General features: G+C 41.0%; 1 protein-coding gene across 2 annotated transcripts; it reads right to left on the reverse strand.

The window, feature by feature from the left end:
• Nucleotides 1-461: 461 nt before the first annotated feature.
• Nucleotides 462-22,369, reverse strand: reps1 (RALBP1 associated Eps domain containing 1). 2 transcript variants are annotated; one of them, XM_062034881.1, is made up of 19 exons: nucleotides 21,639-22,368; nucleotides 17,637-17,760; nucleotides 15,887-16,116; nucleotides 15,583-15,748; nucleotides 15,355-15,485; nucleotides 14,324-14,486; nucleotides 14,186-14,249; nucleotides 9,791-9,945; nucleotides 9,441-9,562; nucleotides 9,002-9,082; nucleotides 8,476-8,563; nucleotides 8,176-8,277; nucleotides 7,772-7,832; nucleotides 7,349-7,547; nucleotides 7,065-7,259; nucleotides 5,329-5,418; nucleotides 5,065-5,219; nucleotides 2,720-2,825; nucleotides 462-2,449 (listed from the first exon to the last, which is right to left on the reverse strand). In XM_062034881.1, the coding sequence occupies exons 1-19, from the start codon at nucleotides 21,789-21,791 to the stop codon at nucleotides 2,381-2,383; spliced, it is 2,454 nt and encodes an 817-aa protein (XP_061890865.1). In that variant the 5' UTR covers nucleotides 21,792-22,368; the 3' UTR covers nucleotides 462-2,380. The 2 variants fall into 2 exon arrangements, with proteins under 2 accessions (XP_061890865.1, XP_061890866.1); XM_062034882.1 differs by lacking the exon at nucleotides 9,002-9,082 and having other exon boundaries at nucleotides 21,639-22,369.
• Between the last annotated feature and the right edge of the window lie 202 nt (nucleotides 22,370-22,571).

Here is a 22,571-nt window from a genome sequence, read left to right on the forward strand (position 1 = left end):
AACTGGAAACAACTATTTAAGATATACTGTAATACAATTGTTACAAAATTAACATTCAACATTAAGGTAAGGAACATTTAAATCATCACTCACAGATTTTTTTGTTACCAGACATTTTAGGTACAATGATAACGCTTGGACCTGGTTATAAAACAACCCCTTTTTTTCCAAGAGTAAACAGGACAAAATGTATCATAAGATACGGTAATAATGCCAAGTTTTGATTGATACTGTCAGCAAGTGTCAATCAATACTGAGCATTGTCATCATTATACTATAGTAGGTCACTTATCAGCGTTCTCTGATGTGGACATTTGTGGATATTTTTTGGCCAAAGTTTTTTAAAAATTCTACAAAAAGTAGCCCTAAAACAAAAATGGAAGATATACCACATTTCATTCCAAGGTGTAGTAGCTAAGTAAAGCAAGCATGAGCCCACACAGTCAAGATAGCGGAGAACACTTGTTAAAATATTGTGCCGTTTTATTTTTGTGTAAAAATCACACAGCTGCTAGTCGACTCTGCAGAGATACAGTACATCCATGCAGTTTAAACATCTAGGATCCCACAGCCAAGAGAGAAGGAATTAAATAGAATATTATTTCGCTGTTAGTCAGCATTTAATGCAAATTTACACGAGTCCAAAAAAGGGTGTGTCATATTCAACACAAAAAAGCATTCATAATCCCATCAAAGATTCTGTTTGTTTGGATTGCTTCTGCCTGGATTGCCATTTGGGAGCGAACAAACGCTAATCCAGCCCATGTGGGTTTCTAACAGGTATTAGATCCAGACCTGGCAACATTGTAACACATACATACATACATACATACATACATACATACATACATACATACATACATACATACAGAGACAGACCCGAATACATAACCATCCTCAACAGAAGAAGACACAAAAAGAAGGCGAGCCGTGATGCAACTAGAAGGTGGTCTGTCGGTCACCATGGAAACCTCAACTCCAGGCAGGAAAAGGAGTTAAGAGTAAGGCCATTCACAAACAGATAGGAATAATAAAATGAGGTACTAACCGAACCAGAGAGGCTGTTTTGGGATGTCACAAAGACCTTAATCTTTCCAGGTGAGTTGTTCATGTTGAAGGATTTTACTTTTGACGGACAAGAAGTTTAAAAGAAAGACAATTAAAGAGAGGTTGAAAGTGCAGTTGGGTCAATCCGGTTCTGGTGACTGTTCTTAAGATTACAGATTTAGGATCAAGTGTACTAATGAAAAGAAACACTGATGTGTAACAGCTACCCTCTTGAAGCATATACAGTAGATTGTGTATCTGGAAGATCAAAGACACACAAATAAAAGATACAGTTGCTACTTTTTAGAGCCCAGCTGTGGAGATGTATCGCCCCCGTACTTGCATAGTGACCACAGTCCCGACGTGTGATTGGAAAGTTCAACTCTGGATCTGCGCAGGTGTGTGTGTTTGTGTGTGCCGATTGGCAACACATTCCTTCATAAGTGCCGTCGCCTGAAGCTGGAACACACTTAAAAACGTCCTTTCCATAAAAGGAGATTGGAGCGTAAAACTGCGTTCAAGAGGCTTAAAAGAAAAGGGTGATCTCGTTCTGTTGGATAGCGGGGGAAGGAAGTATGAAGGGAAACAAGTAGAAGTGAGACAGCAGAGTGATAGTTCAGTCATTTGGCATTAGTCGGAAGCCACTCACACACACACCCACACACTTTCGGTGGCGGTAATGACGACAAGGAAGGCGACTTCTTACAGGAGAGCTCACACACTTCAAACAACATTTCTGCTCAGTCTCTTTTCCAGAGACTGTTTAACCACACCAAACTCTAATTAGACCAAGACCGGCTCTTTGGTGGTAAAAGCAAGGACCTGGTTATGATTTTGTTTTTATTGATTGTGGTTAGAGGTGTCCAGTTTTGTGCATTTTTTACAGGACGTTATGTAACTCCCAGAAAAAGAGGGATTTGACTTAAGAGTTTGGTGTGGTCTTGTTTTGTTACCGACAACACTGGTGCTTCCCTCCGGTCACGACACAAAAACACACAAACACACAGTCATTCACTAGCAGTTGTCTTCAGACTGAACTCCGAGCCACAGCCAAATGTCCAACACTGCCTCCCCACTAAGCTGTCGGTCATCTCTCTTTAGACATCGAAAAGTGCCACCTTGAAGAATACAGCCCCCGCCATGTTGTCTTTTCCTGTCCCGCAATATGTCCACACTGTGCTGCCGGTTCTGCCCACCGGTTAAGGGTGGGTTTGTAAACACGGTGCACACTGCGGATGGGAGGCAGGGAAAGTAAACGGGGGGTTCAGGGCAAGGTCCCATCATGGACACAGCCTTTACTTTGGAGAAACTACAAGCACCGCAGTGGTGTCGGTTAAAGATGAGAGAAAGGTCTGAGCTGCTCCAGCTGCACCTCCAAAGATATCCTCTCTTCAAGCAGGTCCTGGGAAATGACAGGACAGGAGAGATCACCATTTATTGATTTGTTAGCAGGATTATACAAAAACCACACTACTGTTTATAAGAAATAGAAAAATACAGGTATGGATACAATAATGTTTTTGCTGTTAAAATCCACTTGCATTGGAGACAAGTGATGCAGTGGAATGGAATAGTATGGCTTTGCCTATCATGAAATTTTAATCAAAGGTTTGCACTTGTATGCTATTGAGTATATTTATTAGCGGTTGCACAAATTACGAGTTTCTAGTACCTTCAGCTGTTGTTGCAGTTCACTGTTTAGTCGCGCCAACACAGTATTGGTCTCCTTGTTTCTTCTAATTGACGCTTGTATTGCCTTTTTATCCTTTCCTACTGACCTGTTAACACACACAAATACACATTAAACAAACACATTCCACAACCATTTTCAGGGTCTATGCAGGTTTCATAAAGTCAATCTTTATGACTTTTAAGACCATACTGAATAAAATGTAAAACTATATTTTACATCTATACTGACAAAGAAGTACGAAGACATGAAGGAAAATAAGAGGCCCAGAATGAATTGTAACTACCGTCTTTGAATTTATTCACCAGGGTTTTTTCCAGGTTTCAGCACATCTAAGTTAATGCTTTTTAGTGCCATCTCAGGGCATTCAATCGATCACAACTGGACTGTTTGGTTTGTCTTAAAAGACGTTTTCGCCTCTCATCTGCGTAAGCTTCATCAGTTCACAGCTCATAGACTTAGATTGGTCAGATCTAGTCTAGCGGCTGGTGCCAATACCTCAGTAGGCTTCATCAGCTGACCAATAGACTAGATATGACCAATCTACGTCTATTGCCATGAACTGATGCAGCCTACTGAGGTATTGGCACCAGCCGCTAGACTAAATCCGACCTAAGTCTAAGTCTAGATCTGACCAATCTAAGTCTATGAGCATGAACTGATGAAGCCTACTCGGATGAGAGGCGAAACATATTCTAAGACAAACAAAACAGTCCAGTGGCGATCGATTGAATGCCCTGAGATTACAATGACCTTGATGAATGAGAACATTCATAGACACGCTTTTTATTGCCCTTTTAAATGCCACTTAAAAAAGTAATGCCCTCGTGTGTGTATGTACTAGAGATGCGCGGATAGGCAATTATTTCATCCGCAACCGCATCACAAAAGTCGTCATCCACCCGCCATACCCGAACTAACATTTTATCAAAACCACCAACGCCCGCCACCCGCCACCCACCCGTTGTTATATATCTAATATAGACGATGCAAGGCATTAGTGAGGTTAGAAGCAGAGACATTCAATGCGTGCCACGCATTAATATCTCTTGGCCACGCATTAGAGGCTAAGAGATATTAATGCGTGATATTATTTATCATTATTATAATATTATTGCCATTTCCATTGGATGGATGGAAAGTGTTGACTATTATTGTTATTTTTTTTCCCTGGTCTTTAGCATTCCCTTTTTTAGTTTGTCGCGTACCACGTTTGCTGCCGGCCTTGCCATCTTTTTATTTTTTTCTTCTTCTTCTGTTGTGTTGTGGTGTGCTGTGTGACGCCAAATTTCTTCCCCCAACAAAAACCTTTCCCCCCCATTTACTTCCGTGGTCATGTTTCCTCTTACGTCATTGACAACGATCGATAGCACTTCGTCTTTGACTGCCCGTCGCTGGAAGGTTACTTCGTCTTTGACAGCTGCTGGAATCTGAAGAAATCGATTATTGTTTTTTTTTGTACAGGCGCGAAACAGGACAGTCGCGTGCCGGTTAAGGACCCCCGGCAACTTTGTGACTTTATTGGACGCAGCCCCGGAAGTAAATGGGGGGGGGGGGGTTGTAGGGGGGAAGAAATTTGGTGTGACAGCTGCAGCAGTGCCTGATGAATAATTACCTGTTTCAAAGAGTGCTGCTCGTTTTCGTATGTGGGTAACAACATTTAACTATGTATATATATTTCCGAATTGGTTCAACCGCCACCCGCCCGAATCTATTTAAAATCAATTTTTTTCGTCATGCATCCGCCCGACCCGCGGATTATCCGCGGATTCCGCGGTTGTGTCCGCAAACCGCGCATCTCTAGTATGTACGTATGTATCTATGTATTTATGTATATTTAGCTAAAGACTGAAATATACTCTCGCATCACGTAGATTGCGTACGCAACACGTATTAGTCATCCTCCTCATGTCACGTGCACATCCCCCAAAAAATAAAGATTGTGAATAATTAACAAAATTCCCCCCCAAAAAAGTGCAGTTCCCTATTGAGATCCGATTGGAATTAAGAAATTTTAAGACCCCACAGATACACTGTTATTTTAAAAAGTTTTGCCGACATCAACAGAAATGATATGGAAACAAAAAGTAATCAAAGAGATTTTATAACCTTTAACGAATATCATCAACTTATCATTTCAAACAGGCGAATTCCCAAACAAAATGAAAACAACACAAGTTGTACTGATTTATAAAACTGGAAACAAGCACCAGTTTACAATCTACAGACCTGTTTCCTTACTTTCACAATTAAAATTTCTTCCTACTCCTTTTCTGACATGCTGCATGCTTGTTCAAAATAAACTAAGACCATAACCATTAACATACCTGGGAATGGACGGCTGAGTGGCCAGAACAGCAGCTATGACATTTGACTTCTGTGGCCCAGGCTGCTCGTCCTCAGGCCGCAACTCATCCTCAGACTTCAATCTACGACGTATAGGCTTAGGGGGAGGGGCAAACGAGCCGGATGAACCCTTGGTCTGGGTGTGATAATAAAACAAACATCAAACAACATGTGTCTTTAAGATGTAAAGGATGTTAATGATGGATAGGCACAGTAAAAAAAAATATGTGACAGCGGTGACATACCGAGTTGACGACGGTGGAAGGTCTTTCATCAGCCTGGCCGTCACTCTTGACTGTCCGCAAAGGACCTGCTCCTTCTGATGGCTTGTCGCTCTGCAAAAGACCAAGAAACATGTTAAACTCAGTCCTTAAAGGGAACTGCACTTTTTTTTAGGAATTTTGCCTATCGTTCAGTCATTATGAAAGACAAGACGACGGATGTGTTTTTTTAATGCATTCTAAATATTGTCTATGAATGCTCTCATTCATCCAGGTCATTGTAATCTTAGGGTTTTGGTTTTGAAATTTTGGCACCAGCCACTATACTAGATCTGACCAATCTAAGTCAAAGACTAGATCTGACCAATCTAAGTCTAAGACTAGATCTGACCAATCTAATACTATGAGCATGAACTGATGAAACTTACTGAGGCATTGACACCAGCCGCTTGACTAGATCTGACCAATCTAAATTTTTGAGCATGAACTGATGAAGCCTACTCGAATGAGAGGCGAAACATCTTCTAAGACCAACCAAACAGTTCAGTTGCATTCTAAATATTAAATAAATGCAATCAAGTCAGCTCACAATGGAGCCTATGGGAACCGCTCTATTCTGCCTATAAATGCTTTAAAAAAAACATCCAAACACCTTTATATACATGATGTAAGTGTATATGTAACGTAAGAATGGGCACATTAACAACATTTAATATTTAAGTATTTTGCTCATTTTAAGCATACGCGGCGCATTCATTTCAAAAACGCATCGCGACATTTGTTGTATTACTCACTGCAGACTTTTTGAGCCAACAAACATGATAAAAAATCACTTACTGTATAATGTCTGCTGTCATTATGATGCCAACTGCTAGAATGTTAATATATTCCCGTTTAGATGAAGAACTACTCATAATCATCGCGAAGAAACGGGGGGTGAAACCAAGCGTCTTTTCGTGTCGTTCTCGCCATTCCTGGGTCTAAATTGGCTGTCAAAGTGTACCAACTTCTCGGAATATGTCCTCATCCTTCTACTATCCAGGTCAGAGACATGATTTAAATCTACCATAAAGTTTGACGAGCAAGGAAACGAGGAAGCAGCTGATCAGAAGATCATGTCTACATTGGCAAGGAAGCTTGTAATTATGGCGCTGCTTTGAATAGTTTGTCTGAGTCAGCGCCTAATATAACAATATCACTAATACTTGGTTAATATTCAAGTCACAAAATGTAAATGGAGTAATTTTGGCGGTTTTTGGATGTTTTTTTATTGTGTTTTATGGGCGGAATTGAGGACCTCTCTTTTATTTATGTTTTTTAACGAGTTAGAATGCATTAAAAGAAAAATACATCAGTCATGTCTTTAATAATGATTGTGAAATTCCCCAAAAGTCCAGTTCCACTTTAACATAAAATGCTTATTACTGTATTGACCCCACTAGACAGCGATATTCACTCCCTCGAAAAAAAAAAGGTCTCAAGATTTACAACATAAAAGTAAACCATCAGGTGGGGGACAAAAAAAACTCTCCCCAAGCTTGTCAGAGCTTTTCTTTCTGTTACACAAGCAGGTCCTGAGAATGTGTTGTCTTACATTTAGGGTCATCTTGACCTACTCCTTTTTGAACACGTAATAAGAATGTAAAAATGTGACGCATCATTTTGAAACTGTGTGTATGTTCAAATAAAAATAATCTGAATCTTACACTCTGATCAATACAGTACTTAGCATCAGTTAGGGATGGCACACAATCACTTACCTGTCCAGGATCACTGTGCTTGTCGGCCTCTGGCAGACTGGAAGGCTGCTCAGATGAAGCAAAGGCCTGAAAATGACTGAAGTCTGCAAAATTGGGTTGCTGGGGAATCTGCTGGGGAGACGTAGCTGTGAGCGTCGTCCCTGCTCCTGGTGCACCCTCAGCCTCGGTGCGCTGACCCGCGTGCGGTAATGATGACTTTGGAGAGACGACAAGCAAGTGATAGGTATGTGTTTCTGTGTGAATAAGTGGCAGACAAGTGGGGCGGATTTTGTTTTTTGTCTCACCTGTGTGGGAAGCGGTCGGGGAGGCACTGCAGGCGGGAAAGCTATAGCAGTTGACGCCTGCTGTCCTGCGGCAGAGGTCGCGGCGAAGGTGCGGTTCATGTCCAGAGATGAGGACCGGGAGTGCGAGGGATGAGGGCGGGGCGGAGGGGGAGGCGGGGCCACAACTTTAAGAGCCTCGGGAGATGCGCTCGACTGAGACCTGAACATATACATTAAATAAGAGCCTTCAGAGAGCCCAAACCTTCACCACTTAAACAGCTATCATTAAAGTAATTACTGAAACAAGACTAAATGTCATATTGAGGCAGAATCTCTTTGGGACCTGAAAGGAACAACATGTATTACATGTATTCTACACAACAAACCACTAGCTGATTTGATGAAATTTGACAAAGAGATAAAAAGAATAGTGGTAATATTTACCTTTGCCTTGCAGTTGGCTCCTGGTCTGAGGCAAAGGAGTCCGAACTGCTGTAACCATCACCTTTATGGAAATAAAAACAGCTTTACCACATAATAACAGTCAGGCTATTACAGTACATACCATTAAATATGACTTAATATGTCATGTAACTAGAATAACCCTTTATTAATGTGAAATTGTGATAGGAAGCCCTTCATCTTTTTTAATAGTCAAGCTGAGATAGGCTCCAGCACCCCCGCGACCCCGAACGGGACAAGCGGTAGAAACTGGATGGATGGAAGTCTGTGCTCCTATCATGAATCCCACAGACAGAGACTCTACTGAACCACAATTGCTGAAATGTTTTTTATTGTACAACAAATAATATTTATCATGGGATGCTGTGATGTCGTTATTTACTGACCTACAGCATTTGCGGGTACAAACTTCATGGTAGCGGGTACTTTGGCTTCTTCAGATACTTCTGGTGGTTTGGCCAACAGTGGACTGGTTGGGTGGTTGTGTTCTATGGATTGGGAAATTAGGAATGGAGGCAAATAGATTTTGCTGGCTTCAAGTATTATTCAGAAAACACTATTATGGTCCTTTTGGGGACGTTGCAAACCAATGTATGACATAATATCACATCTTTCCACATTAAATTAATCAAAGAGGCAGATATCAATGGAAAATCTTGCATAAATGCTAACAACTAGTGTCTCACCACTGCCAGTTCTCTTTAGTTCCATCTCCTGCATGTGGATCTTACTGGGGGTCATCCGGATGGGAACCGGGTGGACGATAGCCGTGTCCTGCAGTACAACGAAGAGAAGTCAAAATTGTCAAAAGGGGTTGGGGGAAGCGCATGGCATATCATTACGTCAATGCATGAACCTCTCAGAGAAGATGGTTATCAATACAATTTGGTGATGTTCCAAATTGGAACTAAATTGAATTTCATTATAATTACATACTTTTCCTGTGTTCAAGTTCGCTCTGTGTTGTGCCAAACCATGTGGGATTCCTAACGTATAGAAAGGTTAGTCTTAAGTGATAGCTGTGACAGTAGAAAAAAAAGGCTTCCCATAAAAGCTAATATCCGAACACTGTTCAGTGCCGTTTGAAAGAACCTCATGCCCAGGCATAGGCAGGTAAGTAAAGGGAGACAGAGAACAATGCAGAAATGTTCAGGGTGGGTTAATGTCTGTTCCATTAATGGTGAAATCATGCATGCTAAGTGATCGACTTACAGGGTCAGCTGGTGCAATGTTAGAGTCAAATTGGGTCAGAGTTTGTGAGCTGGAGGAGCGCTCGCTAAACGTCTCCCATTGCTGCAAGGAGACAGACGCACAGTGAGAAGAAGAAAAAAAAAAAAGTCAGTCAGCCAGTGCAGTGAAATCACACATTCATCATCATCAGTCCAAGGCACTAGCAAGGCTGTGGCATCATCAGTCATCCAGAGACAAAGTGAGCTCATCAGCAGGCATAGAGGCAAAACCATATAGCGGCACAACTGACTTTGAGAAACAACAGGCCACCACCAATCATAGCAGAAGAGGAAGCGCCTAATAATCACAGATCATACCAACAACCCAGATTCAATGCCAATCAATGGATGGTTAAAATGAACCCGGAAAAATGAGGTGATTCAAATGTACTTCTTCATGTGTGTTGTGTGAATGTAGGAACCTCATTGCTCTGGTTCATCTCTGGCCAGGCCTGGTTAAGCGAGGGCATGGAGGGAGATTTGTTGGGCGTCACTTCTGCAGGGGAGGCCGAGAAACTGACGTCATCGCTCGGCTCTGGGACTTCTGCAGACCACAAATAAGACACGCTTAACTCAATACAGCTGTGATCAGTTTTCCAAATAGCTTACAACAAAAAAGGCTCTGACACAGAGGACGTGTATAACTGCATGCTGAGTATCAAAAATGGCCAATGCTAAAGAATGGAATGTGTACAGCACAAACTGCACACTTGAAGTTCGGTGTCGAGAAGAGAAGGAAAACAATTCAAGTACAAAGCATGATTCTGCCAACCTGCTGAGTCATCTAGGTCAATCAGCTTTGGCATCAAGCTCTCCGGCAGCTTCTCGGGAAGGTCATAGCCGTTCTTCCTGGCTACCACCAGGTGGAAGGCAGCACAAAATTCATCAAGAGTTAGCGCTCCATCTTTGTCAAAGTCGGAAAGCTCCCTGAAGACACAGCGGGGAAAAAAATAAGTTATTTGACACACATTTCCTGAAGACACAGCGGGAAAAAAATAAGTTATTTGACACACATTTTGTTTCTTTGACCTAGTGTTTGATTCCAAAATCTATAGTGTTGATGGACTTTTCACTAAAAAGTTAAAGGGGAACTGCACTTTTTTTGGAATGTTGCCTATCATTCACAATCTTTATGTAAAAGAAGAACACATGTTTGTTTTTGATGCATTCTAAATACTAAATAAACGCGATGAAAACTCAGCTTACAATGGAGTCTATAAGAGCCGCACTATCCTGCTTATATAGCCCTTAAAATAACATCCTAACACCTCCATTGAGGTTTTAACACGCGAAGTCCCAGAGAAGGGTCAATTGACATTTTTACCTAGAAAACACACAAGAGGGTCATTTGACCCCTAGTCCCCCCTGTGGACACTCCTTTTGTTATGAAAATGTGGCTGTTAGTGGCACACGGCAGGGGGCCACTTGAGCCTGTGTGGGGGAGGGGACCTTACAGCTCAAGCTTTAGTTCTGAGGTAGGTTGTGTGTGTTTTTGCAAGGATCAACAGAATGAAGGGATCAACACTCTGACATTTATTGTTAAAAAAAATACAAAACAAAACATATTTACAAAGAATGAAAAAGCAACTGTTTTCCCAGTTTTGGTGTGGAGGGTTGTTGCAGAAGCAATTGTTATTTTTGTGTGCCAAAAATAGTTTAAAAAAAAAAATTTACAAAGAAAAAAGCATATTTACAAAGAATGAAAAACCATGTCCATGTAAACGTGACTGACATACATTTGAGCAGTCACTCACAATCCTGGCACTGCCATTGCTCCTTTCGGCATTTCCCACATGTATAATTTTTCTGTCTACCTAGACAAACTGCCCCTAACAGCCTCATTACCATAACAAAATGAGTGATTAGTGTATTCGGGAAAAGCGTCGGGCCAAATGACCCCTCTCTGGGTCTTCTAGGTAGACAGAAAAATGCTGGGACTTCTAGTGTTAAATAAATGCTGTAGGCATATGTATAATGTAGTAACAAGCACATTCAAAATAACCTTTAATATTTTTGTATTTTGATCATTATAGGAATAAGCGGTGCACTAATTTAAATAACGCATCACAACTTTTGCTTTTTTTTCCAACTACATCACTGATTCAAACTCACTGCAGACTTTGTGATACACAACAAATGTATAAGTTAAAGTTAAAGTACCAATGATTGTCACACACACACTAGGTGTGGTGAAATTTGTCCTCTGCATTTGACCCATCCCCTTGTTCACCCCCTGGGAGGTGAGAGGAGCAGTAGGCAGCAGCGGTGGTCGCGCCTGGGAATCATTTTTGGTGATTTAACCCCCAATTCCAACCCTTGATGCTGAGTGCCAAGCAGGGAGGTAATGGGTCCCATTTTTATAGTCTTTGGTATGACTCGGTTGGGGTTTGAACTCACAATCTACCGATCTCAGGGCGGACACTCTAACCACTAGGCCATTGAGTAGGTAAAACATCACATACTGTACAATTTCTGCTGTCATACCAATAGAATCCTATTATATTCCTGTTTAGATGAAGAATGACTCATAATCATCACAGGCAAAAGGGGGGTGAAACCAAGCATCTTTTTGTGTCATTTTTCTCCATTTCCGTGTCTAAACTGCCTGTCAAAGTGTACCAAGTTGTCAGATTACATCATCATCCTTCTACTATCCAAGCGAGAGGCATGATTTATAATCAACAATAAACTTTCACGAGCAGGGAAGCGAGAAAGCAGCTGTTAGACACATAGGCACACAAACTTAGGATAAAGGCGTCGCTATAAATAGTTTGTGTGCATTAAAACTTATAAAAACGATATCACCAATACTTGGTTAATATTCCAGTCACGAAATTTAAATGGAGTATTTTTGCCGGTTTTGGAATGGTTGTTTATTATGTTTTATGAGCGGAACAGAGGACCTCACAATGGCTCTGTTGTAACTGGACTTTTATTTACGAGTTAGAACGCATTTAAAAAAAATACATCTGTCGTCATATGTCTCATAATGATTGTAAACGATAGGCATCAATCAATCAATTCCTTTATTGTCATTGCCATAATAACACAAGTCATACATGTCAACACGATTTTGTTGGAGCTTAGTCTACCGGCATAGAAACTGCGTTGTTGCTGATGAGTCCCAGCACCGTGGTGTCGTCGGCATATTTGACAGTGAGGTTGGATGCTGAAGAGGCTATGCAGTCATGTGTGAGGAGGGTGAAGAGCACAGGGCTTAGCACACAGCTCTGTGGGGCTCCGGCGTTGATAGTGAGCGTGGCAGATATGTGCTCGCTCATTTTAACATACTGTGTGCGATTACCGTATTTTTCAGATTATAAATCGCAGTTTTTTTCATAGTTTGGCCGTGGGTGCGACATATACTCCGGAGCGACTTATGTGTGAAATTACCGTAAAATATCAAATAATATTATTCATCTAACTCACGGAAGAGACGAAGCAAATGTCAGCAATCGTCACACACACGTCAACCAATAAGAATTCGGTGGGGGAGGGTCATGGCAGAAGTGCATTGTGGGTCATGGGTTGCTAACTGCTATATGCTATATGCTACTGCCGTAGCTATTAAAATGGATTATTTAAAAAAAAAACTGAGAAGGGCTGAACAAAAATGGCACCGAAAAGGAAATCATATACTGCAGATTACAAGCTGGACGTAGTGAAATATGCAGCAGAAAACGGCGATCGAGCAGCAGAAAGAAAGGACGCTAACGGCACATACCAGGAGCGACAACGAGGAAGAAGATTTCATCTGATTTAGCGATCAGGAGTGACAGATTGTTTGGTAAACATATAGCATGTTCTATATGTTATAGTTATTTGAATGACTCTTACCATAATATGTTACGTTAACATACCAGGCACATTCTCAGTTGGTTATTTATGCGTCATATGACGTACACTTATTCAGCCTGTTGTTCACTATTCTTTATTTATTTTTAAATTGCCTTTCAAATGTCTATTCTTGGTGTTGGATTTTATCAAATACATTTCCCCCAAAAATGCGACTTATACTCAAGTGCGACGTACATATGTTTTTTCCCTTCTTTATTATGCATTTTCGGCCGGTGCGACGTATACTCCGGAGCGATTTATAATCCGAAAAATACGGTAGTTAGAAAGTCCAAAATCCAGTTAGAGGATGGTGTTCAGACCAAGGTTGTGAAGCTTAGATCTGAGTCTGTTTGGCCTTATTGTATTAAATGCTGAACTGACATTGATAAAGAGCAGCCGTGTGTAGGTGTTTTTCAGCTCAAGATGTTCCAAGAGTCTATGGAGTAATAAAGCAAAGGTGTCTTCGGTCGATCAGTTCTCCCGGAATGCAAACTGATATGGATCAAGTGATGGTGGTATTGCCTTTTATATGTGTTTCATTATCAGCTTCTCCATGCACTTGGCAGGTATAGAGGTGAGTGCTCCAGGTCTGTAATCATTTAGACATGAGATGTTGCCCCGTTTGGGGATGGGAATTATTGTGGCTGCTTTAAAGCAAGCACGTACCTGGGATGTGACAAATTGAAAATGGAAGCAAAGACATATGTCAGTTAATACGCGCAGTGCTTAAGCCCACGGGCCTTAACGCCATCAGGTTCGACTGCTTTCCTTGAGTTGATGTTACGCAAGGTGAGTCTTACTTCATGTGGACTGAGGACTGGAGCAGTGTCGTCGGAGGAGAGGGGGGGTGTTGTCTAATTTAAAAAAAGTGCTTATTACTGATACAATTACAATTAGGTAGTCCAAACAATGGGTAAATCACATGGGTGTATTCTAATGACGTAAAATCACTATTGGCTTTTGTTTCCACAGTACCATAATATGTTGGCAAATTGACACTAGCTGCGTAGAGTGAAATTATACTAGCAAAATGTGTAGGACTCCTACCACAACAAATAATCTGATATGCTTAACAAATTGCAGCAACGAAGAGCACCCGACAAGTGTTTTCTGTATACTACAAGAAAAGCTTTGTTTGAGGAAAGTACATCATGTGTCCTTTCCAATTCAATCTTGCTGTGACAATACACTGTTAACAAATTGTCAGACAGCGGCGTGTCTAACTCCCTATTTACTATACCGGAACAGTAGATCATTTATTTTGGTAGTAATCGTAAGTTGTGATGATAGGCAGCACATATCCATTTGCAGTGAAACATTGTAGACTCACCAAATGTGTGACAACTCTAAAATGGGCAGTTTGGATTTGGTGAAGAACTCTTTCGCTGCTGAACCTTTGGAAACATAGAAACAGAGAGGAATTGTTTCAATGTTTTACAGCAATTTGTGCTTTCCTTTTTTTCCCTACCAGGTATAAATCCAGTGAGATCGGGCTGGATGGTTTTGAACTGGTTGATATAATACTGTCTCTGTTCATCCGTGATCTTCCATGGATCATCGTAACCGCTTGACTGTCGCTGGAGCTCATTGGTCGCTGCTGCTGAGGCCACTGTTCGTACCGTTGTGCTTTCCTGCGGAACACGACATAAAACGTTTTTTAATCATTTTGGACTTTTTGTTTTGATTCTAGTGATGAGTTTTTACAATGGCACCTCGGTTTTCGTGAACGCCATTTTTTGTGTGATATGGTTTTTGTAAGCCCATTTCATTTATCGTACGGCCCAAAATTGCCGCAACAAACTAGTCAGTATGCCCGCTTTTTATTCCATGCAACAGGTACTCAAACAAACAATTCCTCACGTTGGTGAATCAAGTTTCTGTGAATAATGGATAATGGTTCTTTTAGAATTGGGGCATTATACACAGATAGTGGCAAGGGAAGCGTTTAATCATCCTTATATATGTATATGTGTGGTATAATTTGTTCATAGAACCTACACAAAAAAAAGTGAACAACTCCGGTCTCGTTACTTGGTGTTGGAGCACGGTCTATCAAGAACTGTACTCCCTTCACTGACCATGCACTCCTTTGAGATGAGGCATTCAAACAAACTTAAGCGAAAAGACTTTCAGACAGTTTCTGTGCTTTTTTATAAAAATAACCCCCCCATTCGTACAAGTTCCAAGTTCCGGACTTTGCTCAACAAAATAAGAAACACTATTGAATATCTGTGTGGCTCTCTCCTCTCCGTTTATCGCCTGTCTTCCCCAACACAATTTTACGTATTCTTCATTGTTTTCTACGGATAAAATAGCATTACTTTCTTCTCTATAAAATGTGTTTTGTGTTACTAGGATTTGCATTATTCTTTATAGGAAAAATGTATTCAGTTTCCGTCCAACCCTTTGGAACAGATTACTAACAAAAACGAAGTTACCATTGTATTTGACTTGTTATAGTTATATGATCCCGACAACACCACGGTAATGCTTTCCCACCTGTACTGAGGAGGGGTGCACTGCCGGGATCGTGCTGGATGGCGGCGTGTCAGCTGTGAAACTGACCCAACTTTCCTGTCCTGGCAGAGGAGGTGAGTTTGACGGCCATACCCCATCACCTGACACTGGAGCTGGCACATCAATTGCATTACACATAGTAAGGGGTATTTATACCTCAGACCTTTTTTTTTTTAAAGTCAAGGTTATTGTATTCTTTGGTTGTATTACCAGCTTGTGGATCCCGGAACTGCGTCCACACAGCTCCTGTTGTTGCCACCACTGGTGGTCTGTCTGCATTTCCACCACTGGGCTGCCGCTTGTGTTTTCTCCACGAAGGAGGGGAGGTAGGCGGGGACTGGTGAGGGGAGACTACAGGGGATGTCGGTTCTGTCTGCTAAAAGATACAAGTCACAAGAAGACATCATTACAGCGTGTTCCTTAGTGTAGCTCTGTCTTTTGTTTACTTCAGGTGGCTAAAAAAAATAATATCAAAGCGGAGGATGACAAAACACAGCTGCTACACATAACACACCTGTGTTTCTATGCTGGGGGCCATCTGCTGAATGGTCTCATGCACAGGATGGGTGCTGGCTGAAGGGGGGACCTTCTTGTTTTGGTGGCCCCTGCCTGGAGGTCGAGGTATTAATGCGGTGGCAGAGGCAGGGTACAAACCCTGGCTGTCCGGGTCTTGATACAGCGCCACATGTCTCGCCTCTGCCTCGTTCTTCCCAACCACAAACCTGGGTAGTGGGAGGTCCTTGACTGCAAACAAACACATGCGTCATTCTCTTTTTTTAATGCAAATATTAAGAAGACAGTAATGCTCGACAGTCCAGCAGCCGCCACTGGTCTCCAACAGCACCAGAAAAAGATGCTAGATTTGTTGCTAGTTGTTTAAAAACAAAAAAAGTCACTAAAAGAATTGGAGAATTCTCAAGAAAATCCTCAACAAAGTACATTGTATAATAAGCAGCAAGATGTGAAAAATAGTGCAAAACGATAAGAACAAATATATTAATACTAATTAATAACATTTGTTTCTTTAGCCTTTTTTTTTTTTTTTTTTTTAAATATGCATCAACGCTGATTGTGCAAAATGTATAATGACATCATATTGACCACACCCCCACTGCCACAGTATATTGGCAAGCTGGGGAAACCCTGTGTTAATCGATTATTTTTTTATTTTTTTTTTATCTACCATCACCACAAAATAGTCCCATAATAGCAGCTCCCAAATATTCAAAATAATTTCTAAATTTTTATTAAAAAGTGGTATCACATCCTACTTGCTTATAAGACAGTCTTTCAAAAGCTGACTCCTTTACCATCTCCATCGCCCATTTGTAAACAGACGGGTGTCCTTCCTTTTTCCAGTTTTAATGATTTGTTTAACAACTTTAGAGGTGCACCATGAACATTGGACAAATAATCATCAGGCCAATATGAGCAATTGTGACATTATACAGATAATAAAAAAACATAAGGAATTACTTAGATTTCCTTCTCCTCGATTACAGCACCAACAATTAGGGGATTATTTTAGCTACAGGCAAAACAATCTTAGAGGGGTCCAATAATAACGATGCGTACCATAGCATCTTTCTGAAAGTCCCCTCATAGCTCTTTTTGTCTGTTGTGAAATGTAGCCCCTTTAGGCACAATAAGAGGAACATCATCACATGAAGTCTGTAGCAACATTGCATAATATACAGGCACCTCTGGGCCTTTTTTGTATCTTAAAAAAAGATTATCAAAGAACCCACAGGTCACAAGTCATTTTAGGATGTTCCTATTGCAACATTTCAGAGTAAGTACTTAATGTCTTTTAAGTTGACACATCAACGACAAACAAAAAACTCAACATTTAACTGATGTAACTGTCTGTGTGTGTGTGTGTGTGTGTGTGTGTGTGTGTGTGTGTGTGTGTGTGTGTGTGTGTGTGTGTGTGTGTGTGTGTGTGTGTGTGTGTGTGTGTGTGTGTGTGTGTGTGTGTAACATAACACTCATCTGTGGAGTTACGTTACACGTCACTTGTTGGACTGCTGCGAGCAGAGGCTATATAATCTCAAAAGTTTAATATTATCCAAAACATGAGCTGCATCTATTTACAAAGATAATGCAAAGTTTGGATTGACACTGTCGTAGTAGCAGTAATGTTTTATGGCGGTTTTAGTTGCAGTAGTTTGCGGCGCACTGAGAAGTGTCTGGCTTGGTCTACCTCCTGGTGTAACTAAAGAAGGTAAATATTGGAAACACAGCCACCCCTATAACAAATGTACCTGAGTTGAGACTTTCCACTCTGAGAGGCAGGCCGGACTGGGCGATGGCAATGAGCTTCAGGGCAATGTAGAATTGGCTGCGCCCGAAGTGACCCAGGCGAGTGGCTCCGCACAGCTCTGTGATCTGTAAAACAAACGCACACAAGGACGGATGAAAACATTGTCTTGAAACCTGAACCATTACAGAGTAAACATCAGATCAGATCCACAGTGAGCGTTTGAAGACAGATGAGCAGATAGTTTTGATGAAAAGAGGAAAATGTATATATGTACATATAAACAAAACAGGTGCATGAAGCTCATAAGGATGAATCCCTAAGTGTTCAGGCCTGCCACAGTTGACTGATCCATGTTTTTCAAGATTTTTTTCCAACGCAAGTGTAGAAAAACAGTACAAGTCATTTGAAGTTGGTTTGTTCAACCTTGACACCTGCTCTAGTTCTCACAGGCCAGTGTGATTTTAAATCAGTGGACATTTTAAAGCTACACTGCTTCAGTTTGTCCGCCATGCCGTTTGACCTTGAAGCGGATGCTGACTGACAAAGTGCAAACACCGCTGAGAGCCAGAAGTCACAAGAATGAGCTGCTTTAACACACATGATATGTGATGTGACCGCAATACAGTATGATTTATTTGATGTAATCTCTATACAGCTGCAAGGAATTTGTGAGGACAATCCAGATACCAATATTTCTTTATACAGTTGCACCAGTGGGGTATTTACTTAACTGCAGAAAGTACAAGGTGTGTATTAGGTGTAAGCTATATTAGGACTGGGCGATAAAACGATACCAATACAATATCAATAGAGAGTGCGTTGAAACGTTCGATCATTTTTTCCCCCCTTCTTCGTCGGAAGAAAGCGGAAGTTGCAAAGCAAGGTCGTTTGCACAAAGGCACTCGCTCTCTGGTAATCGAGCAATGCAGGAAGTCATCACTGATCCGTGGAAGTGACACACTCGGCTAACAGCCAATCAACAGTATCAACTATCAAGTTTGTTTTTTTGCATGGAGTGACAAAAGAAAGTACAATTGAGTGCTGCAGGGAGCAAATTGGTGATAAAACAGGAAAAAAGTCACCTCGACAGTATGGCAGTTTTTTGGATTTTCTAAAAATGGACCATAGTCAGACCAATGTGGTCTGTAAATCTTGCAAGGCACTCGTCCCCACGAAGACCGGTAATACCACACAAGCTTAGCTGCGCTCACCTTTGTGACGCTAAACCTGCAGAAAATTGTTCTCAGATTTCTCTATAATTCACATTTTTACACTTTACACTATTTGTTAAATTTTGTTAGGTATTTCTTACATATTCCTTATCTTTGCACCTTTATTTTAAGAGGTTACTGATAAGTGTTCAATGTGATTTTAGAATAGTTTGGTTGTGTTGACATTTCCTTTCTGCCCTGATAGCTGAGAGGATTATCATATGAGGAATATTACAATTTAAATTAATATTGTTTTCCCCCGGTCATCATTTCTGATGGGTCATAAAAATATTAATAATCATCGATATTGACTAATATAAAACACTTACATCATAGAACAGTTTTCAGCTATATTGCTGAGCCCTTAGGTATATACTTTATATGTGTACAGGGTTTCACTTTAATGTAATTGAATGTGGCGGACCGCCACAGCATTTATATTGCCGCCACACCTTGAAAATAAGTTGTTTCTTTTACTTGAAAACAAATTAAAGTAATATAATATATCGTAGCTCCCAAAATAAATTACACACCGTCCGACGCTATTTTTAACTTTTATTACCAATCTTATGATAACAAACAGCACAATTCCAACAGGTTTTACCTCCTGTACACACACTTCCGTCTCCGGGAGTCCATGCTTCCCCGCCAGACACACAACAACACTTTCTAATTCTCTACCACTCACCTTTCAGGCACAGACGGTGTGTTTGCAAAGATGGGAATAACTGACATCACATCCACACCACAGGAACATAAAACATTACCACCAGCTGGTCGTTAACAGTATGAATTGATATATAGCCTATTTACGCACTATTGACAAGAAACTCAGAAACTTGACCACGAAAAAAATACTTTGATTACCAAAAAGTGCTGCCGCACCCGGATGCAAACAAGACGCTCGCCATTCCAAATGTGCACAAGTATTATAAATAACTATTAGTCAGCAGAATTATGCACCCAAGTTACAAACTGATGTTTTTCCCCAACATTCTTCTTTTTGAAGAAGTAAGAAAAAAAAGTCACTTCAATTGAGCATTTGAAAAATATATAAGCCAAACTTATTTTTAACAACCGCCATTAACTTTTTTATCAATGCAGTGAGTCAGTCTCTTGGTCAGTTGACGTACAATACGAAGCAAGTTTAGCGTTGACGTGCGCTAACCGTTTAAAAAAATACAGTTTGCGGTACCAATATTTAAAAAACTATACGTTCATTGGTGCAGAACGCTATCATTGACTGACAATGACATGAAATCGCTGCTTTTATGGATGTACCGTAGGTGGAAGCATGGCTATTTCCACATCTGGTGATAGGAATTGCTGGAAGTAGGTGGGGATGTAAATGGATGGATGGAAGTCAATAAATATACATAACTTATGTATTCATTGTTATTATTGTTATACATTATTGTCATTAATTATTATAAATCATAACTTTCTTAATATTTATCACAGGAAAATGATACTTATATCACTGAAATCGTCTTACCAAGACTTGTCCGATGATATTGGTTTCATTTAAATGAATTATTTCTTAAAATAGTACACACATACCTAAATTTCAAAGGAAAAAGTGCAGTTCCCCTTTATGCAAACAGGAAAAAGTGGGCAGTTATGAATTTCAATGTGCATTTTTGATCATCAAATCTGAAGAGCAATCACTATCTTAACAGAAAATGTTTACGACGTACAATACAAAGCAAGTTTAGCGTTGACGTGCGCTAAATGTTTAAAAAAATACAGTTTGCGGTACCAATATTTATAAAACTATACGTTCATTGGTGCAGAACGCTATCATGGACTGAACATGAAATCGCTGCTTTTATGGATGTACCGTAGGTGGAAGCATGGCTATTTCCACATCTGGTGATAGGAATTGCTGGAAGTAGGTGGGGATGTAACTGGATGGATGTCAATAAATATACATAACTTATGTATTCATTGTTATTATTGTTATACGGGCGGCATGGCGTAGTGGGTAGAGCGCCCGTGTCAGAAACCTGAGGGTTGCAGGTTCGCTCCCCGCCTCTTACCATGCCGTTGTGTCCTTGGGCAAGACACTTCACCCTTGCCCCCGGTGACGCTCACACCGGTGAATGAATGTTGAATGAATGATAGGTGGTGGTCGGAGGGGCCGTAGGCGCAAATTGGCAGCCACGCTTCCGTCAGTCTACCCCAGGGCAGCTGTGGCTACGAAAGTAGCTTACCACCACCAGGTGTGAATGAATGATGGGTTTTTAACATGTAAAGCGACTTTGGGTACTTAGAAAAGCGCTATATAAATCCCAGGCATTATTATTATTATTATACATTATTGTCATTAATTATTATAAATCATAACTTTAATATTTATCACAGGAAAATGATACTTATATCACTGAAATCGTCTTACCAAGACTTGTCCGGTGATATTGGTTTCATGAATGATTTCTTAAAATAGTACACTCATACCTAAATTTCAAAGGAAAAAGTGCAGTTCCCCTTTATGCAAACAGGAAAAAGTGGACAGTTATGAATTTGTGTGCATTTTGGATCATCAAATCTGCAGAGTTTATCATAACAGAAAACGTTTACGACACAAAGCAAGTTTAGCGATGGCGTGCACTAACCGTCCAAGAAAAGCTAACATTAGCCAGAAGAAGGTGTGTCTCGTACTGCGCAGCGCTGCTAACTATTAAAGCTAACGTTCCTGACAGCACTCCTCGTATCGGCCACTCAAGTTATTCTGAATATTTAACATTTGTCAGACATGTTTGAGCAGTGACAACATGGGTCAGACATCTTACCTGCAGGACAACTTCGCTAGGTAGCTGGGCCGCCCGGAAAAGGTCAATAACTCTCCCATAAGAAGCCACTTTTTTGGTGTTGTCCGTGTCGCAGTAGACGAACAAATCCGAGTAATATTTCTGCTCGACGTCGCTGAGTGTTAGACTTTCCATCGCACTGCTAATCCCACCTTCGAGAGCGGACAAGCGGGCTGCGAGCAGGGGCAGGATCCGAAAATGGGCGACAGTTCAGGACCGCAACTTAGCTAGGAGCTAGCGTCGAAGATTAGCACTAATTATGTTGTCAAGTCGCGATGACAAGTTGCTGCCCTGCGAGTCGCCGAACACTGACTATTTATAACGAGAAGGGTCGGCGTTTGAGGATAAATAAGGACGGCTTTAACACACTTATTCACTTAGTTCACTTGTTGGGCCAAGGAGCCAACAGCTGGCTAGTTAGCAGCTACCCTCTATCTAAGTCGGCGGTCACTACGGATAAAGGCTAACGAGCAAGTCGACCTCAAGTATCTCACGTTAAAGCGCGTTATCTCCCTTTTGGTCACGACAAAGAAGGGGTTCTTGCGTTTCGTCAGAGATTTAAAAAAAAAAAAAAAAAAAAAATACTCTCTGCAGGGCCCGTTAGAAGTAAAGTTTCGGGCTCTTTCGGTTCCTTCCTTTGGTGACCATGGCCGCCATTCCTGCTAGCGCTGTCAACCCGACCCCGGTAAATGGAGCTTTTCCGGAAAGGACTTCAAAATAAAACAGAGACAATTTGAGCGCACGTATTTTCACAATAAGAGCACGACACCTAGTCAAGTGGCGCTAAATTACATCCATCTAATTTGCTACCGCTTGTCCCTTTTGGAGTCGCGGGGGGTGCTGGAGCCTATCTCAGCTGCATTCGGGCGGAAGGCGAGGTTTATTGTTTATTGTTTATTGAGGATCCATTAGCCG

The sequence above is a fragment of the Entelurus aequoreus genome, linkage group LG23 (genome assembly GCF_033978785.1).
Source record: "Entelurus aequoreus isolate RoL-2023_Sb linkage group LG23, RoL_Eaeq_v1.1, whole genome shotgun sequence".
Taxonomy (NCBI): Eukaryota; Metazoa; Chordata; class Actinopteri; order Syngnathiformes; family Syngnathidae; genus Entelurus; species Entelurus aequoreus.

Excerpts from the sequence above, each read along its gene's own strand:
- reps1 (XM_062034881.1), bottom strand. The coding sequence starts at position 21,791 with ATGGAAAGTCTAACACTCAGCGACGTCGAGCAGAAATATTACTCGGAT. Across the intron at positions 17,761-21,638 it reads CTAGCGAAGTTGTCCTGCAG|ATCACAGAGCTGTGCGGAGC; the intron begins GTAAGATGTCTG and ends TTTGTTTTACAG. Across the intron at positions 7,260-7,348 it reads CCCGACCGCTTCCCACACAG|TCATCATTACCGCACGCGGG; the intron begins GTGAGACAAAAA and ends GTCTCTCCAAAG.